Raw genomic sequence first — 25,470 nt, forward strand, 5'->3', positions numbered from 1 at the left:
TAACCACATTAGTTTTGTTAGGATTCATCACAGGTAAATTGGAAATGAAAAATCTGTTGATTTGTCTCAAGATCTTGTACCGTTAGTTCCCTGTCGTCTGCATAGGATACAATGGTCGGGTTTAAAAGTTACAAACAAAACAGGGCTATTTGTCATTTCAAATGGAGATCGTTATCTATTTCAACATTTATTTCCTTTTGCTTTACGTCGCACTGACACAGAGAGGTCTTAGGGCCACGATCGAATGGGAAAAGCCTACGAGTGGGAAGGAGTCGGCCCCAGCATTTCCCTGGTCTGAAAATGGGAAATCACAGAAAACCATGCTCAGGGATGCCAACAGTGGGGCTCTATCTCTGGATGCAATATCAGAGCTGAACGCTCCTAACTGCATCGGCAACTCACACATATGCACATACGTATATATATTATCATTAAAGACTGTTATGCCTTTCAGCGTTCAGTCAGCAAGCCTCTGTGAAAATACTAAACGTCGCCACAATCCTCTATTTGCAACTAGTGCTGTGACCTAATTTAGTTCTACTCCTCTCATTTTTAATCGTTAGAAACTGAGTATAACCATCATCACCGGCCTGATACCTGCAGTCGCTTAAGTTCGTCCAGTATCCAGTAATTGGGAGATAGTGGGTTCGAGCCCCACTGTCAGCAACATTGAAGATGGTTTTCTGTGCTTTCCCAATTTCACACCAGGCAAATGCTGGGGCTGTACCTTAATTAAGGCCACAGTCGCTTCCTTCCCATTCCTAGGACTTTCCTATCCCATCATCGCCATAAGATCTGTGTTGGTGCGACGTAAAGCAAATAGCAAAAAAAAAAATCATCATCATCTTGGTCTACCTCTACTTCTCTTACCCTCCATAACAATGTCCATTATTCCCCAAGGTAACTTATCCTCCTCCATTCGCCTTACATGACACCACCACCAAAGCCGGTTTATGCATGCAACTTCATCTACTGAGTTCATTCCTAACTTAGCCTTTATCTCCTCATTCCGAGTACCCTCCTCCCATTGTTCCCACCTGTTAGTACCACCTGCTAGTATCAGCTATCATTCTTGGTACTTTCATGTCTGTTACTTCTAACTTATGAATAAGATATCCTGAGTCCACCCAGATTTCGCTCCCATAAAGCAAAATTGGTCTGAAAACAGACCGATGTAAAGACAGTTTCATATGGGAGCTGACTTCCTTCTTACAAAATACCGTTGATCGCACCTGCCATTAGCTTTACGACACCTTGATTCAATCTCAATTATAACACTACCATCCTGGAAGAATGCACAACCTAAATACTTCAAATTATCGACCTGTTCTAGCTTTGTATCACCAATCTGACATTCAATTCTGTTGAATTTCTTACCCACTTACATCAATTTAGTCTTTGAAAGACTAATTTTCATACCACACTCATTGCACCTATTTTCAAGTTCCAAGAGATTAGACTGCAAGCTTTCGGCACAATCTGCCATTACGAACAAGTTGTCAGCATAGGCCAGACTGCTTCCTACATTTCTATCTAACTGAATCCCTCCCTGCCATTTTTTTATACCTTCCAGCATTATTTTTCCTTTCTTCTTCTGCCTGTTGACAGACATAGTAACAGTTTTCGCTTTATTTATTGTTAATCCGTGTGCTTTCAAATGTACACTAATCAATGAGATACCTTGATAGTTGTTGCAATCCTTCCTGTTCCCTTGCTTATACGTAGGTGCAATTACTGCTTTTGTCCAATCTGAAGGTACCTTACCAACACTCCATGCTAATTTTACTACTCTATGAAGCCATTTCATCCCTGCCTTCCCACTATACTTCACCATTTCAGTTCTAATTTCTTCTCTTTCAGCAGTTTTATGACATTGGAGTTTATTTGCTATCCTTTCCACTTCCTCAAGCGTAATTTCACCGACATCATTTTTCTCCTCACCGTGAGCTCAGTTGTTTGCGACACCACCGTGAAGATTTCCCTTTACGTTCAGAAGATTTTCAAAATACTCACTCCACCTGTCCAGTGATTCCCTGGGATCTGTCATGAGTTCACCTGAATTACTCAAAACACTGTTCATTTTCTTTTTCCCTCCCTTCCTAAGATTTTTTATTACTGTCCAGAAAGGTTTCCCTGCTGCTTGACCTAGCCTTTCCAGGTTATTACCAAAATCTCCCCATGACTTCTTTTTGGATTTAACAGTTATTTGTTTCGCTTTGTTTCTTTCATCTATGTAGAGTTCACTGTGTCATCAGCCTTTGTTTGGAGCCATTTCTGATAAGACTTATTTTTACATTTACAAGCTGCTCTCACTTCATCATTCCACCAAGGTGTTCACTTTTTCCCATCTTTACACACAGTTGTTCCTAGGCATTCCCTTGCTATTCCTACTACAGCATCCCTGTATGCCAACCATTCTCTTTCTATATCCTGAACCTGCTTATTGTCCACTTTTCAGAACTTCCTACTAATATTATCCACGTACTTCTGCCTAATTTCCTCATCCTGGAGACTTTCTCCCCTTATTTGTTTGCAGACAGATTTCACTTTCTCTACCCTAGGCCTAGAGATACTTAGTTCACTACAGATCAGATAGCGGTCTGTATCATCGAAAAATCCCCAGAAGACTCCTACATTCCTAACAGATTTCCTGAATTCAAAGTTGGTTAAGATATAGTCTATTATGGATCTGGTAAAACTAGGCTCCCATGTGTAGCGGTGAATAGCCTTATGCTTGAAGAATGTATTCATAACTGCTAAACTCATACTAGCACAAAAGTCCAGTAAACACCTCCCATTCCCATTAGCTTCCATATCTTCCCCACATTTACCAATCACCCTTTCGTATCCTTCAGTTCCATTTCCAACTCTCGCATTGAAGCCTCCTATTAGGACTAATCTATACTTGCTGTTGACCCTGACCACGATTCCATTCAATGCTTGATAAAACTTGTCAACTTCATCCTCATCTGCACCTTCACATGCTGAATACACTGAGACAATTTTCATCCTAATTCCTCAAACTGCCAAATACCCACATCATTCACTCATTTATGTGCCTACCAGAAACTATGTTGGTGCAGTGGTATTCCTGATAAACACCCCTACTCCATACTCTGCCCTTCCCTTTTTAACACCCGTCAAGTACACTTTATAATCTCCTATCTCTTCCTTGTTATCTCCCCTTACCCAAATATCACTTACTCCTAGCACATCCAGATGCATCCTCTTTGCTGGCTCAGCCAGTTCTACTTTCTTTCTTCCATAAGCCCCATTAATATTGATAGCTTCCCATTGAATTCCATTTTGTACGCCAAGTTGTTTCCGAGGAGTTCCTCGCCTGTCAAATTGGAGTGGGACTCTGTTTTTCCCATAGTTCCGAGGCTTGCTTAAAATGTTCTGAGCTAGGTAAATTCATAAAGCAGGATGCTACCCTACTTGCATGTAGTCCAAGTGAGGATCTCTCCTCTAACGGGTTAGAGACCACCGGTGGATTGTATAGTCCTAGCTGCCTGAGCACAAGGAGGGCCATGACTCAGAATATGTCCAAGGTGCCCACTCCCATTTCATAGCAACTAGTATCCCGATTCTCAGGACCACTTACTAGGCCACTCAGCCGTTGCCCATAGTTCACAAACTAGGACGTATCTACATTAACCCACACCTTGACCCATAAACGGGCAACTCACCTGGTAAAATTCATTTCAACACGCTGCTTATGCTGTTGTAAGTAAGAAGGGAGTAGATGTACAGAAACACCACGGATATCATAATGTTCTAGTTTCTTCAGCAGTAGTCATATATCAGTGGTAAACCACCCAGCTGCAGGGCTCTTTCAGTGTAATTATTATTATTATTATTATTATTATTATTATTATTATTATTATTATTATTATTATCATCATAATCATCAAAGATTGAAATACACACCTATGTTGCTGTGAGATGGTGTGGGAGTAGGAGAGATGAAGTAGGATGACTCTGTTCCTAGGAAGATGAATTAGGGATTATCGCAGAGATGTTTGACAAATTTACAACTTCTTTGAAATCATCTAGTGACTGAGAGTCCTAAATGCTGTCCAATAGAACAACTTACTCTTTCAAGACTGCTTCCCCAGCATCGTACTCTTCAGCAAGATATTCTTCCTTCACATCCTGCAGAAGATGAAGAGAAAATAGAATGAATTAATTTTTATATCAATAAAATATGAGACACTACCATCTCCCTATTTAATTCTTTTGAAGAGGTAACATTTTTCACACCTGCCTCTCATGACAAGAAGGTACAGTCTATCTACCAGAGCCAATCCTAAGACTAATGCAAGTGATGCACGAGTTACGTCCCAAGAGTTACCACGCACTCCGGTCGACTGCTGTAGTGTTCGAGTGGATGTGATGCCTCATGACCAGTCGTCTGTTGTTCAATGCTTTGTTACAGTAGACTTCTAGTAGAGTCAGAAACCAATAAAGCAATCAATTTTCTAGATATAACCATTATTAGGAATACATCTGGCCTGTCTTACAAAATATACAGGAAACCTACACAAACTGCTAACACTATACACAAAGATTCCATACATCCCATAATGCACAAATGTGCAGCATACAATAGCATGGTATATCGAGCCCTCGCCATACCCATGGCAAAGAAAGATCTTAATAACGAACTTAATACCATACGGGCAATTGCCAAGTTCAATGGGTACAACAGGCAGTTTATAGTACAAATAATAAATAAGTATAAGTACTGGCCTAAAACCAAACTCATAAAAGAAAAATAAAAACTCCTATCACAACCACCTTCACTTATAATAATCACGTCCACAAAATCACCAACCTTTTCCAAAAACACAATGTAAGAATTTTATTCAAAACTAACAATAGAACCTCCGAAATTTTACACAACTCTGCATCAATCAATACCCCCAGTATCTACTCCAAATCTGGAATATATAGACTAAAATGCAGTGAATGCAGCAGCTCCTACATAGGTCAAACAGGACGCAACTTTATGATTAGATATTCGGAACACATCAACGTGATGAGACACAATAAGTTCTCCACCATAGGTATACATATGCACAACACTAATCACAAATTTACTGACATTGAACAAGATATGGAAGTTCTTCAAACAGTAAACAAGGGACCCATAATGAATATCATTAAAAGTTGTCACATCAAATGCAACCAATATTTTAACCCCAATTTCAATTTAAATGAGATTTACGAGAAACCCAATTTCCTTTTCGATCTTTTAATCAATTGGCTTAAAAATACCAAACTATCAAAAAACAATTCGATTTTCCAAGTAATCCGGAATACAAACTCCCGTCAATTACCCCCACTACCCCATCCTTCCGCCCCGCCTTAGTTCCATTCCCCCGCAAGTGCTCCACCTCCTTCCTTCCCCTCGCCTCCTTTACTGTTGCCCACACACTTCGTCCGGCTCCGTCTGTGTAACAACACGTTTACATACTGCTCAAGGTGAGTCAATCATCATTCAACGATTATAATGTTTCTAGTAACTTCCATACATTGCTTCCAACGTCTAACTTGGCTATTTTCTCCTTCAGGTTCAAACTGAAGTGGGAATTCATCTCTAATTACATCACGATCTTATATGATCAAAGTAAACTTCCCTGGAACCACCTAATATCTAAAGGAACAAATGTCATTCACATAGACCGCATACAACTGCAAAAATTCACTTATCCCAGATGCACACAGACTGAAATACGTAACAAACAGCCAGAATTTTAAGAATTTTATATCACACCAATTGTATTGTAATTTTATCGTATTTCATGTATCACCACATTAATTGTATGTTATTTAATAATGAGTTAAAATGTGTTTTAGGAATATATATCTTGTTTTTTGTACTCAAGGCTGATGATGGCACACAGATACCAAAACTAGTACCATTTGACTATTTGACATGTGATTAAATCACAAAACGTCATTGTATTGAATAGGTGGATCTTCAAAGAATTTCATTTTACTGTAATCCCACTTCAATATGGAACCAATGAAATTCATAACTATAAGTAAAAGGAAAACAGTAGACTTCTGGAGAAATTCAACCATCATGATATCTAGTGGTTGTCTTTCAAGTCCGCAGTTCCACCTATCCGGGGTCATTAGGTAGGAGGTAAGGGTTAGAGTGATATTCGTGCTCATCAGTTCATTACCAATGTATTAGCGCTTCTATAGGTAGCTTCATGCACTGTGGTACAGCATGTACGCCAATCTATCCTCATATCGGGTTGTGAGTCTGAAGAAAATGAATAATATTATTGATTTATGTCCATCTAACTACATTTTTATGGTTTTTGGATGTACCGAGTTCCCAGAATTTTGTCCCACAAGAACCCTTCAGTGCGCCAGTAAATCTACTAACATGAGGCTGACATATTTGAGCATCCTTAAATACCACTATACTGAGACAGATCAAACCTGTCAAATTGGTCTCGAAAGACCAGCACTCTGCCATCCGAGCTACTAAGCCTGGCAGAAAATGAAGATGAGAAAAATTTACCTCTGACAATGCTGAGTCCAAGGCCATGAATCTAACAGAAGAATGAGAAGCCTTGCATGAATGAAAATGACTAAAATACAGTATACACAAAGATATTTGATACTTGACTAGCTATATATTGTACCCGTCCCAATGGTACCTTATGTGAATGAAAGGATATTTGACTAGCTATATATTGTACCTGTCCCAATAGTACCTTATTTGAATGAAAGGATATTTGACTAGCTATATATTGTACCCATCGCAATGGTACCTTATGGGAACAAAAGGATATTTGACTAGTTATATATTGTACCTGTCCCAATGGTACCTTATGGGAATGAAAGGATATTTGACTAGCATATACTGTACCTGTCTCAATGGTACCTTATGGGAACAAAAGGATACTTGACTAGCTATATATTGTACCCGTCCCAATGGTACCTTATGGGAACAAAAGGATATTTGACTAGCTATATATTGTACCCATCCCAATGGTACCTTATGGGAATGAAAGGATATTTGACTAGCTATATATTGTAACCATCCTAATGGTACTTTATGGGAACAAAAGGATACTTGACTAGCTATATACTGTACCTGTCCCAATGGTACCTTATGGGAATGAAAGGATATTTGACTAGCTATATATTGTACCCGTCCCAATGGTACCGTATATGAATGAAAGGATATTTGACTAGCTATATATTGTACCCATCCCAATGGTACCTTATGGGAATGAAAGGATATTTGACTAGCTATATATTGTAACTCTCCCAATGGTACCTTATGTGAATGAAAGGATATTTGACTAGTTTTATATTGTACCTGTCCCAATGGTACCTTATGGGAAAGAAAGGATATTTGACTAGCTATATATTGTACCCGTCCCAATAGTACCATATATGAATGAAAGGATATTTGACTAGCTATATATTGTACCCATCCCAATGGTACCTTATGGGAATGAAAGGATATTTGACTAGCCATATATTGTAACTCTCCCAATGGTACCTTATGTGAATGAAAGGATATTTGACTAGTTTTATATTGTACCTGTCCAAATGGTACCTTATGGGAAAGAAAGGATATTTGACTAGCTATATATTGTACCCGTCCCAATGGTACCGTATATGAATGAAAGGATATTTGACTAGCTATATATTGTACCCAACCCAATGGTACCTTATGGGAACAAAAGGATATTTGACTAGCAATATATTGTACCCATCCCAATGGTACCTTATGGGAATGAAAGGATATTTGACTAGCTATATATTGTAACCATCCTAATGGTACTTTATGGGAACAAAAGGATACTTGACTAGCTATATACTGTACCTGTCCCAATGGTACCTTATGGGAATGAAAGGATATTTGACTAGCTATATATTGTACCTGTCCCAATGGTACCGTATATGAATGAAAGGATATTTGACTAGCTATATATTGTACCCGTCCCAATGGTACCGTATATGAATGAAAGGATATTTGACTAGCTATATATTGTACCCATCCCAATGGTACCTTATAGGAATGGAAGGATATTTGACTAGCTATATATTGTAACTCTCCCAATGGTACCTTATGTGAATGAAAGGATATTTGACTAGTTTTATGTTGTACCTGACCCAATGGTACCTTATGGGAAAGAAAGAATATTTGACTAGCTATATATTGTACCTGTCCCAGTGGTACCTTATGTGAATGAAAGGATATTTGACTAGCTATATATTGCACCCGTCCCAATTGTACCTTATGTGAATGAAAGGATATTTGACTAGCTATATATTGCACCCGTCCCAATGGTACCTTATGTGAATGAAAGGATATTTGACTAGCTATGTATTGTACCCGTCCCAATGTTACCTTATGTGAATGAAAGGATATTTGACTAGCTATATATTGCACCCGTGCCAATGGTATCTTACGTGATGAAAGGATATTTGACTAGTTATATATTGCACCCGTCCCAATGGTACCTTATGTGAATGAAAGGATATTTGACTAGCTATATATTGTACCCGTCCCAATGGTACTTTATGTGAATGAAAGGATATTTGGTGTAATCTATATTTATTCATGCAATACGCATGGACGCGCTATCAGCTGACAGCCAGGCCATCCTGTTGAAGTAAGCAGGCCGGAATTTGGTCGAGCAGTCAAGAACACATGGGCTACGTCACAGCGGTATGCTAACGTCATGCAAAAAGACTGGAAAAAGAGGGATGTCAGAATTCTAGAAAGGTCTATGTTCTTGTAAAAGGGAACAAATCACAGTTAAGCCGCAATTTCAACCAACAGTAACTGTAATCAGGAGATTATGTCACTTAACCAGACATAATAAGAGGTGTAATGTGTAATAAGAGGTGTACCACATCTGGAAATTTCGAATACGTCTACATAATCTTCTGGACTAAGTCTTTAATGGTCTTATGAGTTCGTATTCCAGCTTCGAGTTAGAATTTCAAAAGTAAATTTTTTTTTCTTGAATAAAATACTGTGTCCACCTATTCCTGTTCACAAAGTTTGGCTTTCAGTTAATGTACATATTGTAAATATCACCTAAAACAACTTTGTAAGAAGCATAAGACCATTGTATTTATTATTAATTTAAGTTTAGTATTAAGTTCTAATGTTAATAGATTTAAGACATGACCTTAAGATTAGTATTAGGCTGAAGATGCCCAAAACTAGGGCGAAACATGTCCCTAATTAGTGTTTATAACTTATGTAGAATTTAACCAGTACAAAATATAATTGTAATGAATAGGTGGACACAGTATTTTATTCAAGAAAGAATTTTACTTATTGTATCTTCAATACGGAACAAAATGAGATTAGCTACTTTTAATTAGAATTTCATTCTACAATTTTGTGTGGATTACTTTGTTCCGAAGTAAACTTGGGAACATTTCGCGTCATCGAGAAGAAATTATTATTTCATGAGAGAACTTGTGAACCCTTTAGCATCTTACAACTTGTGAACCTGTAGAATATGAAGTGGATCAACATAGAAGATTACCACAGTGCGTAAGTTAGCTACAGACAACTTCAAGTAGCTTATGGTGAGAGTTATGCAATTGTAGGACATTGAATCAAGGTATTAAATTCAACTGATATTAGCTAGGAGATACACATATTGGATACTATTCCAAGGAGTCAGAGAATGAATGGAGTGTTAAACGTTGTACATCTTTGTGTCAAGAAATATACAAGTTAAGTATAGCAGTACACAACTAAGTGGTATAAATGCAAGTGGATTGAATTTCTAATTTGAGTCTGAGTTTCAGCCTAACTATGAGAGCAAGATCATCAGTCATGGATCGGCGAGGGACGATCTCCACAAGAATTTCGTGGAATTATCGCCACAACTTTGCATTGCCCGACTTGATGGACATCGTGTACGTCTAAGCTGTAATTGTGTGAGCCAGCGCAATGGACTTGTACTATTCCACTTAATCGAGAGATGAGACCTGTCTTCATGTCTACACATCCCAGCTGAATCTGTCTGCTTCAAGAAACATGAGTACCAATTAAATACTATTCTTTCTTTTCTGTAGATTTTCATCATATTATATTCTAGATTAATTAATTTCTTTATTATTAGATAAATTTGATCATTCCTTTCATCTTGGTGTTGGTTAATTAGAGCATGGATTACTAGTTCATTATTTGAATGTGTGTGTGAATTATGATCTTCAACGATAATCGCTGGAATAGTGAGGCCCTAATCATGTTTTTGGAAGCCAACAGTAAAGCAATGACTTAAATTAGAATATTGATTGAAGTTGAGACGTATCCTAACCGTTTGAATTAGATCGTAACATTGATCTCATTCCTTGGCAGCCACGTGATATTTATCTCTTCGGAATTCTTTCTCATGAGGTAGGGAATAACAATAAGAAAATAAAGGTCAAGTGAAAATGGACGGGATAATTCCACACGAGCTGTTGTAAGGTGATTGTTGAAATGCCAAGGATGCCCAATTCGACTTAAATCCACACGGGGAATGCGGTGCACGAGCGGGCTGACTGCAACCACGTGGTGACCACTGGGCCATGTACAAACTGTATGCTGTCATTAAGTATTGGTTTTGGACGATTGAGTGTATGTTATACGAACTGTACACGGTGATGACAGAGTGATTTATGTCTGATACGTGACTTTTTCGTCTCATTCTTGTTTTCATCCCTTACAAGGAGTTGTGTGTGTCATCACTGTAGGGTCGTCTACATAATCTGAAGGCTCATAATCTAAAAATAAGGAAACAATAATAATAATATAAAACCTAGACGACCTAATTCCGTAATGAAACCCTTAACTCATATGATGGTGTGCTATGAAATCTTGTGAACACAGTTTTGTGTTTATTCACATCAAGAGTTTTGAAACTCTGTGCATTCTGATCATGTTGAATCCAGGACTATGAATTCCAACAAATGATTTCATACAGTAGATACAATTTGTTTGATTTACAATCAAACAAGGTCTTGGAAAGGAGGGAATAAACCAAAGAGTCTGAAAACTGAATTTAATAAAAATGAAGGTTAGCAAATACCGTATTAGACCCCCTCCTGGCTTTTCGAGATGAAGAAAATGAAAAAAAAATCGTGAAATTAAACATCATAATGCATTACCTGTAGATATCCATAAATATGGTGACCTTTCCTGTTATTTACTTTTATTCTTTCCGTCGTGCACTATCCAGGCGATAGAATATCTAACCTAAACAATGCAGTCTCTCTCATTTCAATAACAGCTGTTCCAGTAAATCCTGATGTGAAGAATGCAGAGAACAAGCAAGAAATATACTTGAGAATAAGGGTCTGGCTTTCAAAAGCTGCAGTTTTCAAAAGAATGCATTCTGTCAATATGTGATACAATCGGAAGTACAATTCGCATCATACGCTAGTTATCAGCTGGTGGTTTGAGCACGCTTTCTACATGGCTTTTTTCGAAAGGAGTGGCGTCTGCTACACATACACCAACTGGGAATATAAGAGACCATTTGGGAACAAAACTACTTATTTTTAAAAGGTTCAAAAAGACGGGGCCTCGAATGCTGTCCGATTGCAGACCTGCTGCTGCTATGGCTGACGAGATGGCAGTGAAGATGACGTCACTTGGAATGACGACACGCTGGTAGCAGGGAAGTTGGTGGCACAAGACCATAATTCAAATGAAAGCAGTTATCAGGTTTACTCAGGTTTACTGTGTTGCAGACCTACCGCTCAACTTACAGACACAAATGACTGGCCATTAAGTTATATTTAATCGATATTTCATATCCTTTATCCCTTTTCTCTCTTCGAGATCGAGTATGAAGCGAAACGAATCTTCACAGCAAGTTTTTACGACCGTATGCCCTTCCCGACGTCAACCTGATCAGACGAATTAATGAGATGTAACGAATGATGTGATATAAGAGTAATTACAACTGAACGTATTTACTTTATTGATAGGCCTAGACCTAAAAGTCGTGTTCTCGATTTATTGTCTTTTTACACTGTTTACACATCAAAAATAACTCAAATACATTCACTGGTTTGTTAGAGAATAGTGTAGAATGTCTACAATTTATAGCCTGCAAGTCATGTGTTCACTGCACAACATTTGAGGTTATCACATATTGGCCTCCCTTTTACACTTTTTGGCTGTAGGAGACTAATAGGCGAGTAAATAGGTTAATAGAGAAAGGGTCAAATAATTTGAAAATGTGATAGAGAATGGAGAGAATGGATTGTAAAGAAATTGAGGCATAGGAATATAACACTCACAGTTCCAGTTCACTCATCGATATGAGTGAGAGATAATAATAATAATAATAATAATAATAGTAATAATAATCATATGGCCTCAACTACCATGTGAGATAAAAGTCTCATATTAAAAATAAATGATACAACTAATATTAAAGAAAGGTTAAAATGCAACACAAATTGATGATAGGATTAAATGTTGCCCATAATTAGCTGAGAAGTAGGAATGGTAACTTATAATTGGCTCGTAACGCCAGAGATTTATCTCGTATACCAGGTCCCTCTACATAACACAACCATTAGCACTTCTAGTTGCTGTTCTCAGTGGCTGGTAATGCCAGAGATTTACCTTGTATATGAGGTCCCTCTACATAACACAACCATTAGCACTTCTAGTTGCTGTTCTCAGTGGCTGGTAATGCCAGAGATTTACCTTGTATATAAGGTCCCTCTACGTAGCACAGCCATTATCACTTTTAGTTGCCGCTCTCAGCGGCTGGTACTGCTAGAGATTTAAGGATGGCAGGAGAGCTGGTACCGTACATAGTTAAAATGGTACATGTATTTGAATTCCTTTTGGGGTGTGCCAGAAAAGAACTGCATCATCTCAGAATATCCTGTGTTATCCTCTTGGCTGTAGTTATTGTAATCAGTGAACAGTTTGGAAGAAACTGTTTTCCTGGTTCGTGGAGCCAGTCACAATAGGGAAACAATTCAACTTCAGAGAGTTGCACCACGTGTGAGGTACATAGTGTGAAATTTAGCTTCATCACTCACTTCAAGCATTTTAATCATTGAAGGTTTAAGTCAATTCTTTTGACCTTGCCTGATTCTATTAATATTATTATATTTGTGATATATATCTTCTTCATTATGCAACCATAACTTGTATGGCTTCACTGATAACATTTCCCCTAGCCACTGACATTTGGGTACTTACACCAGAACTCTTAACTTCACACAATGCTGTACCATCTGCGAATAGTGGAGCATGAACTTATACTTGTGTATGAAACTGAAGCTGGATATTGACATTTAAAATTTCTTTTCCTATTGACACTCTATTTTGTAAACTGTCGTGCATAACGCATCCCAAACTTGGACATCTATTCTTCCATGGCAGACAATTCTTCATTCATGAAACTGCACCACTATTTTGTAAATACTCTTTTACACAACTGTACAAAATATATAACAGACATATTTTGAATTATAAGCTTGCTTCATAAAAAGGTGTCATAAGGATCTCACCAATCTTTCAAATTTGAAATTTATAGTATAAATTACAAGTGCACAAATTATCAGTTCTAAGAATACTTATTAATGTCAACACTCACAACTAGGAAATCTTCCTCAGTAGTTGCAGGTAAACCTTCTTCTTCTACTTTTGGTATAGCAGTGGCTATAACTTCTTCCTTAATATTTATTACATCCTCAACACCAACGAAGGAAGCCTGCTGAACTGTTTCCTAGGAAAGACATTACATTATTCACAATTTTTCAAAAAGACACAAATACAGAACATCAAAATACAGACATGCTTATTACAGCTGAATTTCAACAAGATTAATTACTTTTATTGATTCAATACAAGTATTCACTTTCATTTATGGGGAGAATTCTCATGAACGTGGAGTACGACAGCCTTTCTGTTTGTGTATTGAAAACATTTATCAGCTCTCAGAAATAACAAGTATGAATATTTTTTATGTAACAAGCCTTTTCTGCACTTGTATCATAAAACTATTGCAAAGATACCTGATCCTTCTGTGTATCCCGAGTATCTTTACTCTGTATTCAATTTCTTTCATTTTCAGAACCACCAACTACTCCCCACATGCCTCGTGTCGGGGTATCCATCACCCTGACCATGATCCCTTACAGTAAGCTTAAGACAATTCAGCTTCATGATCTTTTGTACGAATTTCATTTAAAAATCCACAGCATATCAACAACACTTAACGCAGATAAACTGATCAATTACTGGTGAATAAGATTAGCTAAGAACACATCATTATCAACTCTCAAAATATTTCAACTTGGTTAACTCATTCTATAGACATAACATTGATTAATTGACAGGAAGATTGTCAAATATTCAGTGAGATTCTAAATAACCACAAGATTTATTGTCATTCTTTGAGAACTACAGTTTTAGAGGGGATGCTGGCTACGAGTGGCATGAGAAATGTTGTAACAGTGACACACATTCTGTACATGAGACACAGAATCCTCACCAAGCCTGGGAGAGTACGGGACAACAGAGCAACGATATATAGTGCAGGGAAAAACCAATCGTGATATAACCTGTTGCTGTAAAAAATTAATGGAACTAGAAGATCATTTTGAGTTTTCCTGATATTAACTGCAATATCTCTCTGTATAAAATTCAATAATACAATGTCCTCATTTATGAAGGACAAATTCAATGTCTGTGAAGCCCTTTACTAAAATACACATAATGTTACAATAAAATATTACCTTTTGCATTAAGAGCAACTTATCAACTAGCAAAAAAACTGGTTATTAACAAAGAGTATTGTTTGAAACTCACGTCACAAGGTAGTTCCCGCTCCGCCTTGATGTTCAGACTTGTATCCATATGTCTTGCTTTATGAAGCAGTTCAAGAAGCATCAAGAACAGTCATAAAAAGTTCTGAAAAAAAACACATTGACAATTAGCAGTACATAAGTCAGACAAAGAAACCAGCAAGTTACAGAAATGGAAACTGCATGGCTGATGACTCAGGTAAAGATACACTGAAGATGCCCTTGGGAGCCTCAAGGTGCAGAGCACAGTACCCACCTTTTAGCAGGTGGGGACATATCAGTAATCTCGATAACCATCTGACCTATAAGAGTACAGTAGAAAACATCATGGAAGGTAGGAGAAGTACATAACAGTGAGTTGTTGATGCCCATATCAGCCTGGCTAATGAGGATGAAACCAATTACCATACATAATACTAAACTGGAGACCAGTGGGTTGGAATCCCATCTTACTTCATTTCATCTTGATGAGTTACTCAGCTGAGGTTGCAGATAGGAAAGATATCTGGCCATAAAAACATGCCTTATAATTTCATTTACCTTATCTAAGGGGCCGACATATCTAAATGAAATAAACCTATGGTCTTCCTCACATAGTTTATAATATTTGAGAGTTCTCATGTTAGCTGGCTTCTCACAACCAAGATGACACTGTATGCATGCGAGCCGATGATAACTTGGGTAAGAGAAGTGCAAGTGCATTAAAACACATCAGCAAAGCCGTCGTGATCCCTCATCTAAACGGCTGACACTACTAAAGTGTGAGCAATTTCTCTCTCAAAAGATCATTGTTATTACAATAACTCTGAGTGTAAAGTGAAACAGCATGTGGGCAGAATGTACTTATGTTATTAAATCATTATTTTTCTAATCAAAGTTTTGCTGCAAAGGAAATACTCCACAGAGGTAAATAAACACCCCATTTAAAAACGTTGAGTGCACCACAAACAAAGTATATCATACTTTGGTTCTAAGGACGAGTAAAGCTATGTACATATTATATAGGTTATATTTCTAACGTGACTCTCGCAGCATACAGATCTCCTGGCCACAGGGACTCAAATATGAACACAAACAGCAGGATTGGTGGGACCCTCCACAAGCTTTTCACGTCACGACTTCTGCTTGTTGACCCGGTCATGTTACAGGAGATGAAGAGCAACTGTGAAACGGAGTACAGACTCTTGGCTGTAAGCTACCATCATGTACACGGTTCAGACTTGTACGCTCACAGCATCATAACAAACTAACATCATGCATACAGTTCAGATCTGTACACACACACAGCACCACAAGAACATCCAACGCTGTTGAGAGCATAGCACCAGTGAAATGACTTCTGAACAAAATTATCAAAATCACTTGAGAACTGGTCCCAATTGGCTTTACCAAACTTCCACCATGGTCAGAGGGTACAACTAACTAGAGGTATTTCAATTTTGGTTGGCAGCATGATTGGTCTGTGTTGATTATGAGGAAAACCACCCATTACTTTTCTTACAGCTGGGAGAGCATGACCCTTTCCATTCTTTGTGACAAAGAAGAGATCTGGATTGTATTTTTGCTTTTAATGTGCTGATTTGAAAGTTACCCAATTATTATTAATATTTAGAAATTTCATGATCCATACTGAAGTGGGATTACAATATTTGAAATTAACCCAATTAACCTAATTATTAGCATTGAAAATTAAATACAAGTTATGGACTTCAGACCACTTGCATTCTCAACCTTGTATTTCCAGGTTTGGTGGTGGACCAGTGACTAGAGATAGGAGTACTTTATCCGGCCATGACACAGATGGTGGTTTAGACACATATACTGTTTCTATCCCATCATCCTTTGTAACTAATAAGCATCTTAACAATGGTCTACCTCAAGCATCCATACTGGTTCCTTTGTTGCTCAATTTATATATATCTGAACGTCCTCTAATTGTGAGTCATTAATTTGCTGATACCGATGACTTCAACGTTCTTATTCAGAATAACGATAAGAAGCCTGCCGAGGTCACCTTGACCACAGATATGTGTGTACTACTTTCATATTTCCACAAATAGAGACCAAAGTCAAGTATGAACAAGACAGACTTGGCTTATTTCCATCTCAGTAACAGACACACAGCTGAAAGTTTCTCTGAATGGTACCATACTTCATCATAATCCTCATACAAAATCTCTGGTGTATCGATCGACTGCACACTTTCCTATAAAAGGGATTTAGAAAATCTTGCATTGATGTTTAAGACCCACAACAACATCCTCCACAAGCTGTGTGCAACCTCACGGGGTATTTCAGTTGATACTTTGCGATGCTCTTCCTAACCACATATATTCAACAGCCAAATACTGCTCTTCAGTGTGGTTACATAGCATATACAAAAGAAGAAGGTAGATATCCAGCTGAACAATTCATGAGGATAATCTCTGGACCAACTTCAACACACTGTCAACTCTTCCTCTCTCGTACTGCTCCACCAGATCTGGACCATTGAAACATATTGCTTAAGGAATACAACACTCTTCTACCTATCCACAGAAACATGAAGGATCTTTGCAGCCACAGACTAAAGTCCCACCATCCTATAATAACCATATGCAAGGAGCTGTCAGAAACAGAGTTTAGTCTAAGTGAGAGATGGAAACATGTAACTCCAGGGCCGTTCTGACTGCTCAATCAAATCATGTTCCACGAGGCTTTGATCTACCTCACAGGACTTGTGAATCAGCTTCACACAACAAATATTTACATTAAGCATAAATTTTCATTCTAGATTTATTCATAAATGGGACGCTTACAACCAAAGCCTGGCAATTTCAGCTTTTAACTAGGTACACAACATGAAAATTTTCCCCTGGGCAAACTGATTCAATTCTACAAGAAGCTCCTGTTAATTGTTTAAGCTATTAATGAAATGCATTGCAGCAAGGAAATACAGACTGCACAAGTTATAGTTTTATCCACAAACTATTTGCTGGCCTCTTTCATACTGTGATTAATGACTAAGCTTTCATAAGCAGATTTTAATTCTATGGCCAAGACCCTAAAGATGAAGACATATACTGTAAAAAACGTTTTTTAAAAGTTTTTGGGTCCACCTTATTCAATACCTTAGAATTTTGTTGTATAGATGTAATTACAACATATTACAATTTCATTCAGTACTAGTTTCGACGCTATACTGCGTCATCATCAGCTGAACAGAGGTTTATGTAAATTGGCAATCATATAAGTTTATCAACATCAACTTCATCACATTTAAAATCGCATTAGCAACAAAGAAACTGTATTAAAAAGTATTCTGTCTGTTTGTCCATCCTTATTTTTCAACACGTTGAGGACTTGCAGGTCTTATGCAACAAACTAATAAAACATATGCAAACTGGTTTGCTCAATTATAATATAGATGCATTCAAAATAGAACAACAGAATATAAAATGGAAATAGTCTTGAAAACTATTAGTGCCTTATTCTTTGCACTTCGTAAAACATCACGTAGTATCGTAGTAAAAGTGAGTTCCATAAAATGTACAGTGTCCTAATGAGGCGGAAACGAACACAAGTCCTTAAAGGTATTATCAAGAACAACATTTCCCAGTTCAATGCGGACCTGTAAATAACAAGATATAAAGTTGTGTCCTATAGCGTAATCACTTCCACGTGACTCACCTCAAAAGCTCCCTGACTATATGAAGCAGAATGAAGCACACCAAGCAGTGATGTGATCGAGGTCAAGTGCCCGCGGTGGGCTGGGATTAAAGAGGAGGAGTAGGGGCAAGTGGGAGGAGTAAACAAGGAGTGGCAATGTGGTGGGGCTCTGGAGGGCGTGAACGTAAGAAGCAACTTGCAAAAGCTATTGCGCACAATATGAAACACTGAACTGTTGACTGGGACCTGTACGTTTTTAAAAAACGCAATAAGGATATCAAATAATTTTTTTTTGAATTTTCAGAAATCTCATTTAAATTAAAGTTTGGATTGAAGTATTGATCTAAGTGTATATAACAACATTCCCTAACATCAAGCCAACTTCCTATTTCTAAATTCACCAGGACCTCAATGTCATGCTCTATGCCTTAGATCGTGCACATGCTGGCCTACAGCAGAAAACTTGTTATATTTTATGGCATTAGTATGTTCTGTAAGCTGCGTCCTGTTTGACCCAGATGTGTGCATCCACAGTCACTACACACCTGATTTGGAATAAGGGTTAGATCTACTGATTGAGTACGAATTATGCAACAGCTCAGTATTACTATTATCGGTACGAAACGAAACCCTGACATTATGCTTCTTGAAAATATTAGTAAACCTATAAATATCCTTGTTAAAAGTAAATATTGCAAAACCCTTTTGACTAGGTTTGTCTTTGAGCAACATGGTTTGTGAACAATAGCTTTTATATGTAGAGTAGTAGTAGTGTAGGAGGGATACTGACTGGAGGGTGATTGGGGATTTAAATGAGACTACGGAGTGGATATGTGGGCAACTGGGAGTGAAATTTCTAGATCCTAATGGGTGGGTAGGAGATAGGGATCTGCGCTCAGATGGCCTTCACGTAAACCGCAGTGGTATGTATAAGTTAGGAAATTTGTTTAGAAGGGTAATAGGGAGGTACATTCAGGGAAACGGGGTGGCCTAGGGAGCGGTGATAAGGGAACAGGGAACTGGAAATCAAGAAGGGATGACATAAAATTGTTAGTGTTGAACTGTAGAAGTATTGTAAAGAAAGGAATAGAATTAAGTAATTTAATAGATATATATTTACCAGATATTGTAATCATATTGAATTATGGCTGAGAAATGATATAATGGATGCAGAAATTTTCTCACGGCACTGAAGTGTGCATCGTAGAGATAGGATAGGAATGGTGGAAGGGGGAGTATTCATTCCGGTAAAAGAAGAATTTGTAAGCTACAAAAAAGTTAATGATGAGACACATGAAATTCTAGGTGTAAGGCTTATTTCTAAAGATAATAGGCAACTTGATATATTTGGAGTGCACAGAACGGGAAAAGGTAGCACTGACACGGATTCGGAATTATTTGATAGGATAGTTGGCTATGTGGGAAACGACATGGAAAGAAATGTGATTGTAGCGGGAGATCTGAATTTGCCAGATGTCAATTGGGAAGGAAATGCGAACGACAGGAAGCATGACCAACAAATGGCAAATAAGTTAATATGGGAAAGACAGCTGATTCAAAAAGTGATGGAACCAACCAGAGGGAAAAATATCCTGGATGTGGTGCTGATAAAACCAGATGAGCTATATAGAGAAACTGAAGTAATAGATGGTATTAGTGATCATGAAGCTGTTTTTGTCGGAGTTAAAAATAAATGTTTTAGAAAGGAAGGTCTTAAGAGTAGGACTATTAAGCAGTAGTACCATATGGCTGATAAAGCAGGCATGAGGCAGTTTCAAAAAGTAACTATGATCGGTGGAAAATGGTAAATAAAAATGTAAACAGACTCTGGGATGGGTTTAAAGAAATTGTTGAGGAATGTGAAAACATGTTTGTACCTTTAAGGGTGGTAAGGAATGGTAAGGACCCACCATATTATAACAGAGTAATAAAGAGACTTAGAAGGAGGTGCAGACTGGAAAGAAATAGAGTTCGAAATGGCTGTGGAAGTAAGGCGAAATTGAAGGAACTTACTAGAAAATTGAATCTAGCAAAGAAGACAGCTAAGGATAACATGATGGCAAGCATAATTGGCAGTCATACAAATTTTAGTGAAATATGGAAGGGTATGTATAGGTATTTTAAGGCAGAAATAGGTTCTGAGAAGGACATTCCAGGAATAATTAATGAACAAGGGGAGTGTATATGTGAGGATCTTCAAAAGGACGAAGTATTCAGTCAGCAGTCTGTAAAGGTTGTTGGTTACAATGAAAATGTCGAGATAAGAGGAGGAGACTAAGGCCAATGAAGTATTAAAATATACATATGATAACAATGACATTTACAATAAGATACAAAAGTTGAAAACTAGAAAAGCGGCTGGAATTGATCAGATTTCTGGGGATATACTAAAGACAATGGGTTGGGATATAGTACCATATCTGAAGTACTTATTTGATTATTGTTTGGTCAGGGGAGCTATACCAGATGAATGGAGAGTTGCTATAGTAAGGCCTGTGTAAAAAAGGAAAGGGTGATAGACATAAAGCTGAAAATTACAGGCCAGTAAGTTTGATGTGCATTGTATGTAAGCTTTGGGAAGGCATTCTTTCTGATTATATTAAACAAGTTTGTGAAATTAATAACTGGTTCGATAGAAGGCAGTTCGGTCTTAGGAAAGGTTATTCCACTGAAGCTCAACTTGTAGGATTCCAGAAAGATATAGCAGATATCCTGGATTCTGGAGGTCAAATGGACTGTATCGCGATTGACATGTCTAAAGCATTTGATAGCGTGGATCATGGGAGAATACTGGCAAAAATGAGTGCAATTGGACTAGACAAAAGAGTGACTGAATGGGTTGCTATATTTCTAGAAAACAGATCTTAGAGAATTAGAGTAGGTGAAGCTTTATCTGACCCTGTGATAATTAAGAGGGGAATTTCTCAAGGCAGTATTAACGGACATTTATGTTTTCTTATATACATAAATGATATGAGTAAAGGAGTGGAATCGGAGGTAAGGCTTTTTGTGGATGATGTTATTCTCTATAGAGTAATAAATAAGTTACAAAATTGTGAGCAACTGCAGCGTGACCTCGAAAATGAAAATGAGATGGACAGCAGGCAATGGTATGTTGATAAACGGGGTTAAAAGTCAGGTTGTGAGTTTCACAAATAGGAAAAGTCCTCTCAGTGTTAATTACTGCATTGATGGGGTGTAAGTTCCTTTCGGGGATCATTGTAAGTATCTAGGTGTTAATATAAGGAAAGATCTTCATTGGGGTAATCACATGAATATGATTGTAAATAAAGGGTACAGATCTCTGCACATGGTTATGAGGGTGTTTAGGGGTTGTAATAAGGATGTAAAGGATATAAGTCTCTGGTAAGACCCCAACTAGAGTATGGTTCCAGTGTATGGGACCCTCACCAGGATTACCTGATTCAAGAACTGGAAAAATCCAAAGAACAGCAGCTCGATTTGTTCTGGGTGATTTCCGACAAAAGAGTAGCATTACAAAAATGTTGCAAAGTTTGTGTTGGGAGAAATTTAGAGAAAGAAGAGCTGCTTGACTAAGTGGTATGTTCCGAGCTGTCAGCGGAGAGATGGCCTGGAATGACATTAGGAGACGAATAATTTTGAGTGGCGTTTATAAAAGTAGGGAAGATCACAATATGAAAATAAATTTGGAATTGAAAAGGACAAATTGGGGCAAATATTCATTTATAGGAAGGGGAGTGAGGGATTGGAATAACTTACCAAGGGAGACGTTCAATAAATTTCCAATTTCTTTGAAATCATTTAGGAAACTGGTAGGAAAACAACAGATAGGGAATCTGCCACCTGGGCGACTGCCCTAAATGCAGATCAGTATTTATTGATTGATTAATTGATTGATTTTTATTTTGTGGCTGCGCTGAATCTCGCCTAATAGTAAGAGCCGTTTGTGTAGGTTTTCTAAAAATACTGGATGAAAAAGAAGAATCTGATCTGTAGATTGTTAAGACTAGAAAATTAACTGATTTCTTATTTTCTGATTCCAAAGTACATTTTACCTGTGGGTCAATATTACTTGCTAGTGGTTTTACATCGCACCGATACAGATAGGTCTTATGGTGATGAGGAGAGAGGAATGGTCTATGAGTTGGAAGGCAGCAGCCCTGGCCTTAATTAAAGTACAGCCCCAGCGTTTGCATGGTGCGAAAATGGGAAACCATTGAAAAACATCTTCTGGGCTGCCGACAGTTGGATTCGTACCCACATCTCCCGGATGCAAGCTCACAGCTGCGTGCCCCTGACTGCATGGCCAACTCGCCCGGTGGTCCATGTTATTAAGCACCTCTAGAGTAGCAGTTGCGTCCCTAACACGTTCGTCTAAAATTACAAACATATCATCCACATACCTAGACCAAAACAGATTGTTATCAAATTCATTGTCATTCTCCATCATGTAGACCTCAAAATAATCCAAGCAGATTTCTGCCACAATCCCCGTGGCTGGAGACCCCATTGCCAATCCATCCAGCTTATAAATGACCTTGCCAAAGATGTAGTCATTATTTATTAGTAAATAGCCATTTTTATAAAATCTTGTAGTTCAAGTTCACTTAACTGACTGTAGGCCTTTACATTCTTGATAGTAATAGGAAGCACATTATTGGTTCTTATACTCGGGAACATATTAACGAAGTCAAATAAATGTAAGGTATGGTGACCTTGCAGTTTAAAGTTGTTTAATTTATTAACAGGTCTATGGAGTTCTTTATGGACTTGTTTGCAGTGCACCTACAGTGTTGTCTATAAGAAATTTGTGAATAAATTTGGCCAATTTGTAAAGAGGACTGGGTCTGTAATTTATTATGGGTTGAATGGGGACCCCGGCCTTGTGGATCTTGGGGAGTGCTCTTGTTGTTGGAAGGCCCGGATTCATGTTTACTAGTTTTTGCTTCTCTTGTTTGGTAAAGAGGGAGGACGCATTCTTTAATGTTTGTTTTAACTGGCGTTGAAGAGCTTGTATTGGGTCATTCTTAATCAATAAAAAGTTTTCATTATCAAAAAATATGTTAGTCTTTTGTATGTAATCATTTTTATGCATAATGACCATTACATTACCCTTATCTGCTTTAGTAATAATCAGTTCCTCATCTTTAACTATCTTCTTAAGTTCTAAAGTACACTTTTTTCATTATGGATGTCCTTGGAACTGCTAGCAGAAATCGCTTTGTTATTAGTAACGTAACTAAACTATTGTTCAACTTTCTTTCTAGATCTGATCTAACTTCCTCCTACACCTCATGAGGCAGTTTACCGATCGCAACTTCCAATTCAATAACAAGTTTTGAGGTCTTTCTTGCCAGGTTGAAATTGGGCCTTTAGAAAGAGTTTGTATTTCTTTCTCATTTAAGTCAGTCTTGGAAAGGCTCATGAAAACTCACGATTAGATCTTTATTAGAAAATTGTTTGGTTTTTGGAGGGGTTTCCTTGATTCTCATTCTTTCCTCAGCGTTTCTAGTTTTTTCACCAATATTGCTTGTTTAGCAGAAAGAAAGTTATTTAATTTATTCTGAACTGAGTCCTGAAAAATGTTCCATGGGGATTTCGGGAGCGTGGCAGTGGCCCTGAGGTGAGCCTCATACAACTGCTGATTCAGAAAGGTTTTTTCTTGTAAAGAAATTTTAACTCGTTCTTTAAACAAAATCTTTTATATTTTTGTTCATGCTACACTGGTGGGAAAGCACCTGATTCGTTTCAAATACCCTTTTTATAAAACTGGGGATCAAATTATATATGATACATTGTTTGATAAACTTTATATCCTTGCCTACCTTGCTTCCTAAGCCCATATACTGATGGGCTACCAACTTTGCCTGGTGGGCTTCTTCATTCAAATCAATAAACTTCATTGTTTGTCCATATTGAACTAAGATTACAACATTTATTAAAAGTTTTTTGGGTCCAATACCTTACAATTTTGTTGTATAGATATAATTACAACGTATTATGATTTCATTCAGTACTAGTTTCGACGCTATACTACGTCTTCATCAGCTGAACAGAGGTTTTTGAAAATTGGCAATCATATAAGTTTATCAACATCAACTTCATCACATTTAAAATCGTATTAGCAACAAAGAAACTGTATTAAAAAGTATACTGTCTGTTTGTCCATCCTTATTTTTCAACACGATGAAGACTTGCAGGTCTTATGCAACAAACTAATAAAACATATGCAAACTGGTTTGCTCAATTAAAACATAGATGAATTCAAGATAGAACAACAGAATATAAAATGGAAATATTCTTGAAAACTATTAGTGCCTAGCTATCTGGCTCCATGGCTAAATTGTCAGCATGCTGGCGTTTGCTCACAGGGGTTCCGGGTTCGATTCCCAACAGGATCGAGAATTTTAACCATCATTGGTTAATTTGTCTGGTACGGGGGCTAGGTGTATGTGTCGTCTTCATCATCATTTCATCCCCATCACGACAAGCAGGTCGCCTACGGGCTTCAAATCGAAAGATCTGCACCTTGCAAGCTGAACATGTCTTTGGACACTCCCGGCAGTAAAAGCCATACGCCATTTTTTCTAGGGCCTAACTGCTTCATTCAACAAGACTGTCAAAGGGACACTATAGATTTTATGGAACTTTTTTAAATATGATATTACGTGATGTTTTACGAAGTGCAAACAATTTGTCTTCAACAGACAGTATACTTTTTAACACAGTTTCTTTGTTACTAATATAATTTTAAATGTGATGAACTTGTTGATAAACTCATGTGATTGCCAATTATCAAAATCCTCTGTTCAGCTGATGATGACGCAGTATAGCGGCGAAAGTGGTACTGAATGAAATCATAATATATTGTAATTATATCTATACAACAAAACTGTAAGGTACTGAATAAGCTGGACCCAAAAAAATTGTAATAAACGTTGTAGTCTTAGTTCAATACGAACAAACAATGAATGCACTGTAAAAACATTTCAAATATGCTTTTTTTTG

At 37.6% G+C, this 25,470-nt stretch overlaps 1 protein-coding gene across 1 annotated transcript in view; it reads right to left on the reverse strand.

Annotated features, from left to right (window-relative positions):
* LOC137501265 (uncharacterized) overlaps positions 1-25,470 on the reverse strand; it is a 92,226-nt gene that overhangs the window by 49,296 nt on the left and 17,460 nt on the right. The window contains exons 2-4 of the mRNA XM_068228180.1: positions 14,837-14,938; positions 13,620-13,751; positions 4,097-4,155 (exon numbers count right to left, since the gene is read on the reverse strand). Coding sequence (XP_068084281.1) covers positions 4,097-4,155; positions 13,620-13,751; positions 14,837-14,917 — 272 coding nt within the window. The 5' untranslated portion in view covers positions 14,918-14,938. The remainder of the gene's footprint in view (positions 1-4,096; positions 4,156-13,619; positions 13,752-14,836; positions 14,939-25,470) is intronic.

Source organism: Anabrus simplex, chromosome 6 (genome assembly GCF_040414725.1).
Source record: "Anabrus simplex isolate iqAnaSimp1 chromosome 6, ASM4041472v1, whole genome shotgun sequence".
NCBI classification, from domain to species: Eukaryota; Metazoa; Arthropoda; class Insecta; order Orthoptera; family Tettigoniidae; genus Anabrus; species Anabrus simplex.